Consider the following 16,693-nt stretch of genomic DNA (forward strand, 5'->3'; position numbering starts at 1 on the left):
TCTTAGAGACAGCAGTTCTGAAGGTTGAGATAAGGGGTGAAGATGGGGCGTGCTGAAGATTTGTATATTATTATTAGATGTTTTACTTCTTTGTATAAACTAGGCAATATGAACTCATGGCAAATTTGCCAAGTGGAATTCCTCAATAGTGCAAATGATTACCCATTTCTCCCTCTTAAGCTGTTGATGTGCCATGGTTGAGTTACTTCATAGGAACTGCTGTATCTCTTCATAATGACAGCAGCAAGGAAAACATTTTTTTCTGATAGTGCACAAAAGTATTTTAAAGATCTGAGAAATGGAAATGATTCAGAACCACTTCAGAGAGAGAAATTGTACTATCATCATGGTTCTGCAGAAGGTGCACAAAAAGTAGTGAATGAATATGTGCACGTGGGCTCAAAAACACTCATGGTTCGAGAACAATTTGCATGTTTTTAAGGATTCTAGTTGAGTCATTGGAACTACTCCAGCTTGCCAAGAGAGAAAAGACTCCTAATTTTTACAGGAATTTGTCTGTGATTACTAAGAAAACAAATTTAGTCTGGGTGAAAGCAAAATATTTTTGGAAACTGTTGGGGTAAAAAAACAGGTAAATTATATATTCTGGTGCTTAGCTTCATGTATAATATGATGCAATAGGAAATGCAATAGGAAAAAGGCTGATGAAAAGTGTAGTGCTGAAGAAAAGCTGCTCAACAGACCACTTAATTTTCCACAAATGTTTTCCTTCTCTTCAATTTTTCATAACAAATTATAATCACCAAGATAAAGGAACTGTTTGGCTCTTATTAAAATGGCTAGAAGTCTTGTTTTCTTTTAGTAACACCTCAGCCACCTTCTTGAAAGACATTACACTATGGCAGTGGTGGTAAGGAACATTCCTGGTTCTTTCTGCTAGTTTAAATCACAGAAACCCTTGATTACATATAATGCAAACATCCAAGAATTACAGCAACAAAGAGTGGTATGCAACTGAAAGCTAACAAGCGTTTTTTCTCTAGCAGATGAAGGGTGAAGAGGATGAAAGGTAAAGAAAATAATTGAGGGGAGAAGGATCTCAGAAAACAGGAAATAGATAGTGATGAGTTTGCTAGGAGGTGCATATATCCACATTATCACATGAATAGAATGTAGTGTGAAATAGAAGCTTAGTAGCTTTTGCAGTATACCAGTGCCAAGAGAAAAACAACGATCCAAGGAATGTAACTGATGGTTATGAGAAGATATGCAGCAGCTTCTGATGAGGCTTTGAATACCCTTCAGAGCAGGAGCATCTGAATTAAAATTGGTTGGAAACAGTGACAGTTGACAAATACTGGTTTGGTCAGATGCAGTATGGGACAGGTATGGAACACAAATGCTTATAGATAGATATGCCTGAACCTCCTAGTATTTAACTCTTATTTTATGGCAGCAGGTAAAGACTCAGGGAAGTGTTTTCCCACATCAATAAGCAGCTATTTAGCTGCTAGTTTTCTGTAAGATGAAAGGGGTCAAGTCTCAAGACCTTTATTTTGTTGTCACTCGGTCCAGCTGACAGTGAAGCAATCTCAGTCAGAAGCATTCATCCCATCCTTCTCCTGTCACATTCAGACTGAGAAACAGCAAGCCAAGAGCAGTATCTGCAAAAACAATCCTGGCTCATCCCAGTTTCTGCAACAGAGTTCACAGGGGAGAGTGATAGGAGGCAATATCCTGTCTTTAACCACAGGACAATTTTGAATTATTCTTTTGAGACTGTACAGCAAACCTTGCATCTCATACTGAGAGCACTTGCTTTTTCTTAACACAGCCACCCTAGAAGGCCCCAGTTTATAGTGAGGGTATCGAAAGCAAACAGCATCATCTGGTTGTGTTTTTATGCCAAACTGTTAAGACCTGAATAAAAATAAGTAAGACCTATGTTATAAAACAATTTTAGCTCCAAGTCCTTCAGAGAGAAGAAAATATGTGAGGTAAGAGTTCCCTTACGAATTTTATCACATGCAAGTTTACATACAATTGCATCCCCTTTTTGATTTCAACACAATTAAAAACAACAGGTTGTCTCCTTTACATGAGCAATTTCCAAACATTCTCCATAGGGTGGCCTATGCTAAAGATTCGTCTGTTTTCCTAGTCTTTCCTCCACATACTAATCCTTCCCTGCCCATTTCCTCAAAGGCCAAATGATGCTACAGCCTGTTAATTAAGGAACTTGCTGAAGCAGAGCAGTATTGCAAATTTGTTTAAGCTAAACATAAGCTTGGCCAGCAGTGGTATTTCTCCATTTCTGTTGCTGTCTGGCAGAAGGAAGAAGGCTGCCAACAGCCCTTTTCTAGGGATCCTGTTGTTGTAGGAAGAGAATATCAAGATTGGAAGCACTAGCGTCTTCCCAAAGGGCTCTGTGGAAGAGTCTAACAGTACCTGTTCAGATTGTCTGTTTTTGTGTTTTGTAGAGTTTGAGAGCATACGGGAAGAGATAACATCCTTTAGTACAATACCAATCCTACTTGACTGGCATCCAGCCCCTATCATACTCTGTTGTTAGTCTTAGTAGCTATAGGGACTGTGGGTGAAGACTCTCTCTCATGTTAATACAAAGCTGTGCATAATGGGGCTTTTAGATATATTAATATAATTTAGATAATTAACAACAGTAGAACAAGAGTGAGCAGAACTCTCGTAACAATGCCCTTGCCTCCCTCCCACATGGTAGCTGAACAGTCTTGTAGGCAGTGGCTGTAGGCAGGGATGTGCTCCTGTACTCATACTGCTTTAGTGTCCTCATTTCAACATTTAAATAGTTTGTTGCATGCTTAACTTTAAGCACAAATTTGATTACATTTAAATTGATAGGCTTCTTGAGGTTTGCCATCTGCTTTCATTAGATCAGGATTTCACCCAGTGGGACTATGTTTAAGTTTTGTTTTGTTCGGGCCCAGTGACCATTTCAAGATTTCATTTAAACATTTTACTACTCAGACCTATTTCTGCAACATGCTGCACACCCAAAATGCTTCTGCAAATGAGGTTTTCTTTGGACATTTTGAAACTAAACAAATAAATAAATTGCCACATGCTCAAGGAAAGAAACTTTGAATGAGCAACTAAATGGACTTGCCCTGGAAAGCTGAATTTTGTGTTTGTGTTCAAATTGCTTTCATTGCCAGGCAATGAAAGTAATTCATCAAAGCATCAAATGTTACATGCCCCAAGTTTTGTTGCATTAGGTTTATATCAAATTGCCTATTAGAGTTATCAATAACAGTCAGAGAAAACTTGGTCACAAAGAGCTTGCAAACTAAAAAAGAAGCAAATTCAAGTTGTGTATGAGAATTGTGAATTGTTCTGATTACATACTCTGAGAGAATATGGAACATTTTAAAAGCACTTTTATAAATAAAAATCTGGGGGAAATACCATAAAGAGGTTCTGTGAAAACAGAGGAGCTGGTAACACCTGTTAACATTTTTATTTTTGGTGGTAAACTGAAAAAATTTTTGGAAGATATTTTTAATATAAAAATACATACTACTTTAGCAGGATGGCGTCTTTCAGCAACAGTTGATTTGCATGTGTATATAACTGCACTCAGTAAAACATCACCACCTCAGCTCAAATCCTGTCCTGGAGCTGGTGGAGGTTTATGGCAACTTTCTGCTCTGTTTGTCTATATGTTGTTGGAGGATCAGTTGTTTCCTGTTTTGGCACCCAAAAGGTAATGGTTTGAGTAGGTCACATGCATTACAAAAAGCCTGATATACATACAGATTAAAGTAGGCAACTGCTTATAAACCATGCAGTTTATTAAGGAGACTAAATTCATAGGCAGTGTAAAAAACAAACAAAAATAACAAACACACAAAGTTAATCAGAAATACAGTGCTCATGGTGGAAGAATGGCTACAACTATGTAAATTAACATCACTGAGGATTAAAATGCAAAAATCCAAGAGAAACAGTTCAAAAAAAATCTACAGATTGAGATCTTGAAGTAAATGTGTCATTTCCTCTTTTTCCCTAGCTCTCCAATGATTCTTCCAAGTAATGTAGATCTACTCTTATGCACGTGTATATTTATTAAATCTTCAAACATGTCTTTCTTCTTCAGAACTGGTGACCTCTGAATATGAGAAAATGTCCCTGAAAAGTGACATGAAAACACATATAAGTAATTAATTTCCAAATGACAGAGCCTCAGTTTCCCACATCCGTGCTTCCCCCATCTTTAGCTGCTACTGTCTCTATTTTATCAGCAGTAAATATCTGTCATGGCCCCAGACCTCTTGTTTTGATGATAAGCTATATCCTTCCATTTGCAAGTTGTCTTTCATTGACAAATACTCTGGTCTTTCCCCCCATCACAGACCTTTTCCTTTTCCTTCAGCCTTCCTATAAAACTTTTCCACATGTAATTAGTGGGGTCAGAACATTCGTCTGTTGGAGTCTGCTCAGTCTTACAGACTTAGTTGCTTATCATTGTCTTTGCACAGTGAATGAGATCTCCCACACCATTTAGCAGCATGTTGGGTATTTCCTTGAGGAACTCTATGGGATATTTTCTTAGCAATTTGTCTTCTCAAAAAGTAACATTTTAACAGAGTGTATGTTTAATTACCAGACTAAAAAAGCTTAATACAGCAGCCTTTGCCCTACAACCCTCCTTGGCACCCTGCAGCCCTGGCAGAATTGGGACAGCAAGTTGTATCTTATCCCTGGCAGCTGGGCCATATGCAAGAGCTGATCTGAGCCCAGTTACCTGCATCTGTGAGGGGAGGAGTGTACAGCTGTTGCCACTCTTAGGGGAGAGACTGCTGGGGGAGGAGGAGAGAGGTAGAAAAGAGGTAGAGGGTTTTTTGTATTTGTACTCTTCAAATATTAATGCTAGGGTTGTGGTATGTGTCTTCTGGAGAAGGATCTTCTACAATTACTCTTCAGGAAGATTTGCTGTGAGTACAAAAGTTGTGTTTTCCGTGTGTTTTTTAAGTCTTATTTTGGCTTGTTGAGAGTTGTTAAAGCTATGATGTATCTATTTACTCTGTTGTGATATATTAGAAGTGCTTTTTTGAAACCTGCTTTTTCACAGTGTTTAAGGTCTGGTAGGGGAAAGGAATGGATGACTAAAGATGCTTTGGTCGGGTAACTGTAAAGGACTCTTCCCCACTTGTCTCAATCTAAAGCTGACTAGTACTTCTCTGCAGGCTGTCTAGGGGATTAAACATGTTGTTGTACTGCTAGGTTAAGTAGGGTGTCAGTGGCTGGAAGCAGTTTGTCAAGTAACTTGTATAGTAGTTCTGATTTTGTTGTTATGTTTTTCATGGATTGTGTAGAGCTTGAAGAATATCTTCGGACCTGTTGGTAACTACAATCAGGAGCCTAGCAGGACTATATTGATTTAGAAAACAGCGTTTGAAGCCATAAGTCTGGACCTGGGATACTTCTATCACTGTTTTAGTGTACAGTCAGACAACCTTGTTTCCTTAAAATGCCAAGTCTGGGAAACTGTGGAGGTGTTTCTTAGGTGTGACAGGGTAGTTCTGTTCAGTACTATCTAGAAGCTTTACCAAGGACTACTGTTTGTTGTTGTTTTTTGTTGGGTTGGTTTGGTTGAATTTTGCTTGGAGGGTTTTTACATTTTTCTTAGACAAGCTCAGTTTCTGCTGCTCGGTTATCACAATGACCTCATGGGATTTATCCTTTAGTTCTGAAATCTGACGCTGTTGTAATAAATGCTGCTTTTAAAGTATTATTATTATGTCCAGATCTGTCTTGATTTTCTATTCGGTATGCTTAAGGAACTACGGTGAATGCAGCTTATAGATCATCCCTGATTTGTGACATCTTGACATTCAAACAAATTGCAATTGTTGTAAATATTTAAAAGGAATAAGATAAAAAAAACTTCAGATAAAGATGTTATGAACAGTTGTAGAAGTAACTGTATAAAGAAAAAAAATAATTGCTTTACTGTTTTACTCCTTTAAAACAAGCCTACTGAAAACTATTTGGACCTGCCCATGTAGATGTGGAATAGGAATAGAATATCAGGTCACTTAAATGCTGTTAATGTTTCTCTCTGGGCTAAGAAAACAGGCTTGTACATCTATTCATGCTTAAGAAGCAGTAATTCCATTCCTCATTGTCTGCTAGGATGTGATTTCTATCTGCAATTACTAATAATTGATTTCTGCTTTCACTGACTAAACAAGGCAGTAAGGTCAAGGGTTACCAAGATTAAGCAGCTGGCTTTGTTAAGAAACTGGGAGACTTGGATAGGAGGTTACATAGTTCCTCCAAGAAATAAAGTGTAGTCTGTCACTGCTATAAGCTGCCTGCGACCCTGCGACCAACTGATGTTAATCAAAGGTACAGAGAAACCAGATGAGCTGATTGCAATTCACCAAACAGACGTAAAGGGGGGGGGTGGAAATCCTTGTTTCTCTTAAAGTGAGAATAAGTAGTAGCGTCTTAATCTCTGCGTGTGGGAGTAAACAAAAGTCAGTATTAATCACAAAACAAAAAAAATGGTACTTTGAAACATCGTGTTTTGACTTTTAATCTTGACTATTAGTCTTGAAGATAAATTGTTTGTTTAGGAAAATCACTGTGTGATATGGATGTGAAGAACTAGTTGCAAACAAAAGGCTTAGAGGGAATTTAGACAGCAACATTTGAAGTTATATTTTTGAGGGGGGGGAAGAAAAGTGTCTGGTGCTTTAGCATGGTGGTCCTCTTAGCTTTTGATATTACTTCTGGCTCATGTGTGTAAAGCTGTGTTCTGCTCGCACCCAGAAGTGCGTTAGCCTGGTCAAGACTGAGCAGTTTATTGCCTTTGTGATATCTAAGGCCATTTTAAAATGCATCTGGGGTGGTTTGTTCAGTTTAGAATCTGTCACTGCATGAGTTCCTTTTCAGTCTGGGAGATTGATTCAAGTACAACTCCTAGCTTGATGGCTAAAATACTCTGCAGAGAATGGGTGTAAGGACCTCTTGATCCTTCCTATTGAGTCCTGTCTTCCAATGCACACAAAAAAATCAGATTTATGGGTAATAGCTGGACTGTCCAAAGATATAGTGTCCCCAGGGCAGACAAATCCTGAGTTCATGTCCCTTCTTCAGAGACACCCTGATGGGTAACTGCCCAGAGGGGTTCTTCAATATTCCACACTGTCCCCCAAATCCTAATAACTGAAGCTCTTATCTAGGAAGTAGAGATAAGGGTCTGAATCCTTTCAAGTGGAAAGGCAGTTCTACCGTTTGTCCATAGGCCCTATGCACTAAACTGTTGGTGATGGCAGCAGCACTCCTACCTTTCCATCAAAGCATAGCACTTGCCTCTTTTTGAAAGAGGATATTCTCCAGGGAAGGATGCATTGCTGGTAGCAGGGTTAGGACTGAAGCCTTGGAGAAGACTAAGATTTAGGAAAAGCTATGCTATATCTTCCTGCTGGGAATGGGGAGGCTAAGTGACGTGCTACCTTTTGTACATCCTGCTGTGAAGTACCAGCTCTCACCTTACTGCGTGTGGAGATGCTTTAAGTCTATGTATTCTGCTCTGGGGCAGGGAACCTGGAAGTGAGGAACTGCAGCATGTAGTTTCATAGATCCAGTTCTTCTTCTTGAATCCATAGCTGTGCCTGAAACTATGTTTGCACCTGAGTTGTTTGTGTGTTGGACTAAGTTAACAGAACTAGGAACCATCTAGTGGTTGACTACCAGATGGCAATTAAACATATCCTTACTCTTCTGCTGAAAGAGTGCTGCGCTCCCCTGTGGCACTGGTGTGACTGTTCCTGGGTTAATGCAGTCCTCAGAATGGGGGGAATTTGGAACTAGCCTGTCCATGGCACAACAGTGGTTAAATTGTTGGTGTTGAAGAATATCTCTTGTATGTTCAGCTGCTGAGCTGTCGTATTTGTTTGAATCCTTCTGTGTTTAACTTTCTACTCCTGCTGCCTCTCCTGCTCCTTCCACACCCCCCCCCCAAAAAAAAAAAAAAAAAAGACTTAAAAGCTGTCATTAGAGTTCATGTTATTTGGAGGTCAAAGTTTTTACTGCAGTCTCTTTGAACATTAACATGAGTTCTGTACTGGACTGTCTGGCACTAACTTTCAGTGCTGTTACCACATAGTATGATAAGCCTGTGTCTCCCTCCTTTCCTACTAGGGTCTATTTATTGCATATGAGATGTATATTAAATGAGTAGTAACCTTGGTTTCTCTTTGTGTACTGGGAATGTAGAGTAGTGATCTTCTGCTCAGCTTCTGTAAGCTGCCTTCTTCCTAGGCCATGGGTTCTGGAGAGCACACAGTCCACATAGATATCCCAGAAGAGCTGAGCCAGGTCCCAGAACAGAGCCCCATGTTTCAAGTTCTCTGATGATTTCAGGAAGATCATGAAGTCCCAAAAGCCACTGACAGAGTCAGAAATACGAGGCTTCCTCATTTCCAGTAAGACAGCTGAGGAGGATTCCCAGCATTGAGGGTCTGCTTGCCCAAGAGCCAGTGGATCAATTTGGCTGTGGCAGAGGAAAGGTGTCACACAGAACACTCCCATGATTAGCAGAGAGCAGGTGAGCCTCATGTTGTAGTGGATTCTCCTCCCTCTGTTACCAAGATCCATTGTGTTACTGAAACATAACAAAACCAAAATAAGCTGAAAAATTGTTCCTGCGTCACTGTTAGATGCAGGAAAAAGACCCTAGCATCTTAAATTATGTAGAAGGCACTAGATGATGATATTTGTTTCTCTGTTATTTAAAAATCCATGTATGTTTTCTTGCATGTGTGAATATAAATACAGTGGAATTGCATTATCCTGTGCAGCAGAAGGGTGTGTTAAAAATTGGTAATCATCCTCAGATCCATATGATGAATTCCTTTATCTGGAAGTTCATATTGAAAATTTTTTGGCTTTTTTTGATTTGCAGATTCTTAAACTTTTCCAGTAAAGATCCATTCTTTTTTACAGAAAACTTAACCCTTTTGAAAGTCTTGCTTTTCCCCAAATTTTATGAGACCTTTAAAATACTCTGCATACTCCAGGGATCTTCAGGCAGCAAAGAGAAAACTATTTGTTGAAAGTATGTTCTAACAAATTAATGGTAGCTTGCAAAATCATCCATTGACCAGGAGTGTTTTACCTGCTAAAATGCAGAACAATTCTGAAAAGGGGGTATAACAAAGCCACAGCATAACAGCTGTATTGTACAGCATGTATATGTGCACATATATAAATGTATGGAAGCTTATCAGAGGTCACTGAGAATAGGCTGTTATGTTAACATTGTGAAACTTGGTAAGTAGCTGCAAAGGGAGAAATCCTGAGAATAACAACCTCTGGGGGAAAGAAAGGCTCAGTTGTCTCAATCAGATTTAATTTCTAGTACATGTTGTGTATTTTCTAGTATGTTTCTAGTATTTGTAGTATATTTCCAATACATCTTTCTGATGTGGAACAGTTTGGGGATTTATTTTTAGTCTAGATCATGGTGCGTGGAGAACCTCCCATTTGTAGAAATCAGAGACATCCAAAATCAGCTTTTAGGACAAACAATTCTGTTTAAAAAGCAACAGCTCAGCACGTGTCTTGGGGTTGTTTTGTGTGTGTGTGTCCTCTTTTTGAGGAAAAAGCTACCTCTCTTAATTAGACTATCTTAATAAGCAACTGGCTTTTCATGTAGAAAGCCTCCTCCATGAGTGCTCATCAAGAGCAAAAGCAATGTCTCTGCTATGTGATGAAAAACGTCAAAGGCAGGAGTAAGTGTGTGTGCAGAGGTACTGTGTGTGAAATGTAGCCCAGCCACAGCCAGTGTGTAAGACCAGGGAGCACTAGGCTGCTTTTACGAGCGTATTTCATTGCAGTTTTAAAGAACTTTTTGGGGATTGTAGTTCTCACAGTGATATTCTTATCTGGCCCCCTATGTGGCTACATGGTCAAGTTTTAGGAACATTTTGGAGGCTTTTGACTGTAAAGCAGTTTGAGAGTAAAGTCTGTATTCAGTCTGAATTAGGATCCCATGAGGAATGTTGGCTTGACAGCCTTGGATCTGAGCCTCACATTTCATGAAGAGGGACAGCACGCCCTTCCCACGCTGCTCTGCCTAGTGGGCTGTCACTTATGGCAGCAGTGGTGGTAATGGGGCTGTCCTCGTGCTGCTATCAGGATCTCCAGAAGCATTGTTCTTCTGCACCCTGCTGCTGAAGGCAGGATTTGATTGCTCTCTGAGAGGCAAAGCTGAAGCCCTCCTGTGGGTCACTGTCCCGTTCCTCCTGGCTGGTGCATCACAGCCCTATGCTGGGCAGCAGGCAGCTGTGCATAGATACTGGGCAACGTGCACCTACATCTGCTTACCTTGACTCTTTCAAGGGGTGTAACTAACTCTGTTTAGCAAGCTTATAGTCTTCAAAACAACCTGGCAATCTCAGATAGGATCATAGGGGTGGGAGGGAACCCAAACAAATAGTTCGAACTAAGGAGTTTAGTAAAACTGGCGTTTAAGGAGGGTTCTGTCACTTGGGCGGGGGTTAGTTGGTTTCCACTGGTTAACAGCTGAACTGGTTACTTTGCTTTCTTTGCCTCCCCAGCCCCCTTTTGGAAACTTCCTAAGTTACAAAACTGGGTAAGACAGGGAGGAGGGATTCTGGACCTGTCAGAGGGGTGGATGGAGGGGCTGCTGCTGGCGGGACATAATAAGAGAGTCTGTCCTGCTTCAGGCACTGCTCGGGGCCAGCAGCCACGACCGCTGGTCCTTACAGTCTGCTTGAACAGGGGGAGCACTTTGCTCAAGTCTTCTGCAAGCTTCGGGATTTGTTTCAATGGTCAAGAGCCGGGGGAATGCCCAGGAAATCTCGGTTTCCATTAGTGCCCTACTTGTGCTCGTGGTGAATGCTTCCATTGAATTCCACCCCTCACACTCCAGATCATAGGGTCAATCCCTTCATAAATTGAAGTTCTTTTGTGTGTGTGCGCGTGTTATTTGCACCCTGTGGCTCCGACTCTTTTCCCTCGCCGCTCTTTGACCCCCCCATCCCTCCTCCCGTAACGAGCGGCGCCGTGCCGCAAAGCGCGAACCCCAAAAGTTCACCGCCCGCTCCTCGCCGCAGCCACCGGTGCCCAGCCCTCCCCCGCCGCGGCCGGCCCCAGGGTGCCCTCGGGGGGTGCCTTCCGGGAGCAGCCCCGCGCCGCACCGCGGCTCCCCCGAGGCGCCGGGCACCGCCGCCCCCGGCCCGCTCCGTCCCTCCCTCCGGCCCTTGGCCCACAGCACCTTACCTCGGCGCTGCGGCGTGCAGGGCGGGCCGGGCAGGGCAGGGCGCTCTCCGCGCCCGCCGCCGCCGCCGCGCTCCTTAAGAAGCCGGGGCGGGCAGCCCCGCTTAGTTTCTACGTCAGGGCTCGGGGAGCAGCCCCCGGCACTCGGCGCTACCTGCCTCCCGCCCCGCTTCCCTCGGCGGAGCTGCCCCCGCTGCGAGGCGTGCCCCGCTCCTCTGCCCCCTGCGGAGCTCCCCAGTCCCCTCCCGGGGGCTCGTCCGGCGCCGAGGGGCCGTCGGTGGCAGAGGAGCCGGCCCCTCGCCCGCTCTCCTAGCAGCGTGCCGCTGAGGGGGTCAGGGTAAAAGCAAGTCCCCGTGCTGGAGCTCCGGGGTCCGGACCAGGCTCGGCCACCTGGCACCGTCCTTGCTGTGCTTGGTTGCTGGAGGTGTCTCCTTTCTGTCCTCCACTCTTCCCTCTCCCCTGGAGAAGGCGTCTGTGGGGCAAAACAAGGGGTATTCACTGGTCAGGCTTCAGCCCATACAGCAGCAGCAGGTCCAGCTCTGCTGGCCAGTGAGGTGGAGACCCAGAAAAGAGCCTGGTGCAGGAATTAACTTCAGCTGTAGGGCTGAGCTGTTAATTGCAGCTCAATTCACACAAATCAAGGCAAAGGAGAGCCACCTGCGGGGGGGCTGTGTGCCTTCCAAAAGGGCTACATTTCTCCCACAGAAAATTAACGTGGTCTGTTACTCTTGCACTTCCTCTCTGTGAGGTTCTTTGCTGCATCTCCTTTCCACTGCCAGCCACTTGAAATGGCTGCGAAACATTGATGCACGTGCCAGAATAGGCCATGCTAGTAGGGAAATGGAAGGAGGACACTGGTGAAAAGGCCCGTGCTCAGCTCTGCAAGTGGCCACTCACCCTGTGCTCAGTGTGCCTGCTGTAGCCACCCCATGGCATGCATAAATCATGCAACCAACCTGAAGAGCTGGGGCTCCAGGAACAGGCTGCTAACCAGTGTCCAGCACACATTTTTTTAACAGTAGCTATTTGAAGCAAATAGGGCAGATGAGACCATTCTTCATAACTCTGTAGTCTGCAGGCCAAATTACGTAGCACATTGCTCTGCTGAGCGCCTGAAGTCAGTGCAGCTGCACCAGTTCATACCAGCTGGGAAGTAGCCCCTCTTTTTTTTTTTCTTTCTTTTCAAGACTAATTTGCAGTTCGCTTCTGTCTTTGCACTTCTAACTGTAATCCTTTATCCATGAGGTAACTCTGCTTTGTAGTATCAGGCTTTTCTTTGTTAAAGTCAGTGGGACCACACTAGCGGGTCTGCTGACAAGTTGGCCTAAAACACTGATTTTTCTGTTAGCTATCTGTGTCTTTTTAACTTACATCTTCCTGTGAGCTCAGTCCATGTAAATGGAGAAGCATATTCTTTTCCTAACCCATGATCTTAAAATGTACCCATGGCAGTAAACAGTTATTCTTTTCTTCTGATGCTTTATTTCTTATTGCCAATGAGCAATCCATATAAAAGTGTGTTTTGTGTCTGTAGTACTACTTTATAACAAAAGCAAAAGGAACTTAGGGAGAATGAGAGAGCATCTGACCCGAATCAATAGGTAACTCTGTTTTAGGGCTTTGGCAAGTTCGCAGATGTTCCATTTATTCCTCAAGAAGCGAGGGGTTGGGAGTGGTGAGCACCAACTGCAGACAGAGACTGCAGGAGGAACTGAAGAGTGCAATGGCTTGCCTGTGAAACATGGCAGAGCGAAGCCTTGTTCCATGTAGGAACTCCAACATTTTTTCTTTGTACTAACAAACACTGGCTATTCCAGTACCCTGCCTTCTCCCAGGCTCTAGGACTAAAAGGATACTTGCTTTTTAAGTCACCTCCTTAGGAGCTGATTTTGGGCCCTTGTGCTATCAGGAGTGCCCTTAGCAAGTGGAATAGTTTCTATAATAGTTATAGCAATGAGTAACCAGCCTGCTTCTCTTAGCCTTGGTGTTTGGGGGTGGAGCGGGGTGAGAGGGAAGGGAAGTGCTGCTGTAAGACATGGGTGTTGTGGTGTAACCCAAAGGCAGCTCCAAAGTAGAAAAGGCTCTGTGTGTTTTGTCGGCCTGGGCACCGGAGGCCAGACTGCTGTAGGACTAAGGCGCCATAGCAGTGTTTTTTCTTAATGTTGCTGGGTCTGTGCTGAAGTGCTCTAAGGAATCTTCTCCGTGCTGTTAAGTGTAGAGCAAAAGGCTGCAACTGGAAAGGAAAAGGCAAAATGTTTCTTGTGAGTTGATACATGTCTGCCAAGCTGGAACCTTTCTGGATTCATTGTTAAGAAGTGAGTTTATTTAATTGAGTCCCCTTCTGGGGAGCACTTTATCTGGTTTTGGATCAAGAACAACATTGGTTTCATTCCACTCAGGATCCTTCGGGTAGACCCAAGGGTGCTGAACGAGGGGTTCTCAGAGAAATGAGAGTCACTGCTCAAGGGAAATGCTGCTACGGATAAAATACTCAGCTCCACAAATACTTCCTGAGCCTCTGTTCCCTCTGAACCAGAGCACTCACATTCTATTTCTGGGAAAGACGCTTTTGTTAATTGGATTCATCACCTCAGCCTTCTAGAGGAGAAGAAACATAGAAGGGTGGGCCTTCTCATTCAATTCCACGAGCTCAGTAAAGCTCTCTGTGTCCTTTTTAGGCTATGAATAATCTTTATTTCACTGTACTGCGTGATGTATTCCCCTGACAGCTGATGTTCACGTCTTCAGTGGGTCTCCGTATCTTATGAATGGATTTAATTCAGATGGGCTGTAGTACAGATCTACGGACATCTGCCAAGGCAGACTTTTATCAAGAAAAGTTTATTCTTGAACTCACAGCTGAGAAGGATATTTCGAAGAAGAAATGTTTGTGGTTTTTATTGTTGTTTGTTTTGTTTTTGTTTTTTTACCAGAAAAAATACTAACAAAATATAAGCAAATGCTGAGATGATCAGGCTATAGGAATTGAGGGTAAGAAGAGAGAAAAGTTGAATAGTATCTCATGGGTATTTATGTTTTGAATAAAGGCATAAACATCTGTGCTGAGTTGCTCGCTCGTATTTGCTCCCTGCAAACCCTCCATTGTGGTTTACTATTAACAGTTAATAGGCAATGGCTTATAGTTGCTTCAGCAATGTAAGCATTTTTACAGATAAAAATTAAGTTCAGCATTGAGACTGAGAGGCAGCAAGGTATGATGGTACTTGCTGCATATTGCTTGCCTCTAGATTCCATGAGCACATGAATGCAACATTAAACTTGACAAAATTATCCGCATGATAAAGGAGCTTAAAAAAAAAGTTTTTAAGGAATGTTCTTAGCTGAAAGTTTGTTTTGCTGAATTGGGTTCTAAATTATCCCAGCTTTGTATGAAATCAAGCCAAGTGACAGCAAAAGCAAAACTTAGGATTCTTGGGGGGAGGGGGGCAGGGAATCCCAAAGGTCTGTTAGTTTGTAAGTCTGCATTACATGGGAGAGACTTGATTTATTTATTTATTTTTAATTATTTTTTTCTCCTTCAAAATCCACAAAGGCAAAATGAGGCTCTAACTCGCAAATATACCTTTGCAAATTCTCTTTTAAGCAGGAGATTAAACTGCTTAAAATTGGCTCCCTGACAAATATACCTAAGAGCTTCTTGGAAATGAAATACTTATGCTCAATCCAAAGTCTGTGGATATTTTTTATTAATTTTTAAAATGGTAGTTAGAGGGCTTTGAGTCAGAACTCAGAATTTCACTACTGTCTAGTAAAGGACAGTGAAAGCCTCCGAATGCAGAACTTGTTTGAGGAGTACATTGACTATTTCAAAAAATTAATTTCAGCTAGGAAGTCATGTAGGCTACTGAGCAGTCTGTAACCTATCAGTAGGAGCTTGATATTCTGTAAGTAGAAAGGGGGGAAAAGGTGGGGGGGGAAAAAATCTTTGCCAAATGATTTGCTCACACTTATACCCCCACCCAGGCTGGTTTGTGTAACTTGATAAATAGTCTGTATCAAAGCACTAGTGTTGTATCAAAGCATGGTTCTTACACTTTTAATGTCAAATGTATTTTGTTTTTTTCCTCTCTCCTGTACCTGCTTTCAAACTGTGGACAAATATGCATGATGTATGCAAATGTGGACAGACTTTAGAGAGGACTGTGCTTGTCCTGCTTGGTTGGTTATCTCTGTGCGCAGCAAGATCTCTTGTGCTTGGAGGATGCAGGTATCGTAAAGATGCCTTGTCTTCCAGCCCTTTTAGCTGAAGGATAGAGTACATACTGCAATGTCCTCCTGAGCTTTGTAGGTGTTTGTACCACTATACCTATGGCATTGGATGCATCAAGAAACCCAAAGATGAAGTGTAATAAAGTTAAGAAGACCACGTGTCTGTACTTGCCAGCAGAGTAATGTGAGGTCTAACTCCATCTCCACAGAGCAAACCTCCAAGCAGCCTGTGTTTCTGCTTCCCTACAGGTCAGTCTCTTGCATAGAGCAGTGCTGAGGAGCAGTGCTTTGTTTTCTTGCTCTCAGCTTCCACTTACTGCGTCCTGGTTTCTGAGCGTTTTTTCCTGAGCCCACGTAGCATGAGTGCTCTGCCTTCCTTGCCAAGGGGTTCTTGCAAGCTCCTCGCAATAAATAGTTTGTGCAGCTGCAGAAGATAGATATATTTTCATATTGTCAAGTTGTAGAGGGCATTGTTGTGACTTTGTTTGGGAACCTGCTCTAGCTAAAGTCAGCAGCCAAATACCCAGGGTGCATTTTATCCCCTGTGCTGGTATTTTTATTGGAACGATTTGAAGCTGATGGTCGACTACTGGTGGATGTACTGAAGCACTGGTTTGGTGGTGTTTTTTTTTTTTAATTTGTTTCTAGCTCAGTTTGCTTAGAGTTACATCCTATCTTTGACTTCATAGTGCCATTCTTGCTGCTCAGATAGGTCATCTGAAGACAGCAACTCTTTTCTAGTATTGTACAGCTTTGGCAGATCACACCAGGGGCTTGGTGCCTACTCAGTGCCCTGTTTCACAAGATCATTATTTAAACCCATTAGCAGGGCTAGCCTGAGGGACACTGGAGGCACAGCCTTGAGGTTGTCCCTATCAGCAGGTGACATGGGCTAGGATCCTCCACATCTACTTCTTAAGCTTTCCTGTTAATGTCGCACTCCTAATCAACATCCTAGTTTCTCCTGTGACACAAGCTGGTGGATTGAATCTGCAGCCAGAAAGTATTTGATGACCCTGCACTGGTCTGCATGATCCTCTGGACTTGTTACTCTGTGATTAAATGGCCAGCAGGAAAGGTGGTGGACAACAGCTTGTGGTGGGTGGACACTTAACCAGTTCTAACTAGTGGAGACATAGTTGCTTAAATGGAGATGTCTTCAGTGTTATGCACTACTGGTGATGACCTGAAACGTCTTCATAGAGCTAGC

The 16,693-nt window shown here is 42.7% G+C and overlaps 1 protein-coding gene across 1 annotated transcript; it reads right to left on the reverse strand.

Moving 5' to 3' along the window:
- Positions 1 to 3,449: 3,449 nt before the first annotated feature.
- Positions 3,450 to 11,664, reverse strand: FAM237A (family with sequence similarity 237 member A). The gene is made up of 3 exons (XM_048047216.2): positions 11,257 to 11,664; positions 8,196 to 8,614; positions 3,450 to 4,128 (listed from the first exon to the last, which is right to left on the reverse strand). Exons 2-3 carry the CDS (start codon positions 8,605 to 8,607, stop codon positions 3,989 to 3,991), a joined length of 552 nt encoding a protein of 183 aa, XP_047903173.1. The 5' UTR covers positions 8,608 to 8,614; positions 11,257 to 11,664; the 3' UTR covers positions 3,450 to 3,988.
- Positions 11,665 to 16,693: the final 5,029 nt, after the last annotated feature.

Source organism: Anser cygnoides, chromosome 6 (assembly GCF_040182565.1).
Source record: "Anser cygnoides isolate HZ-2024a breed goose chromosome 6, Taihu_goose_T2T_genome, whole genome shotgun sequence".
NCBI lineage: Eukaryota > Metazoa > Chordata > Aves > Anseriformes > Anatidae > Anser > Anser cygnoides.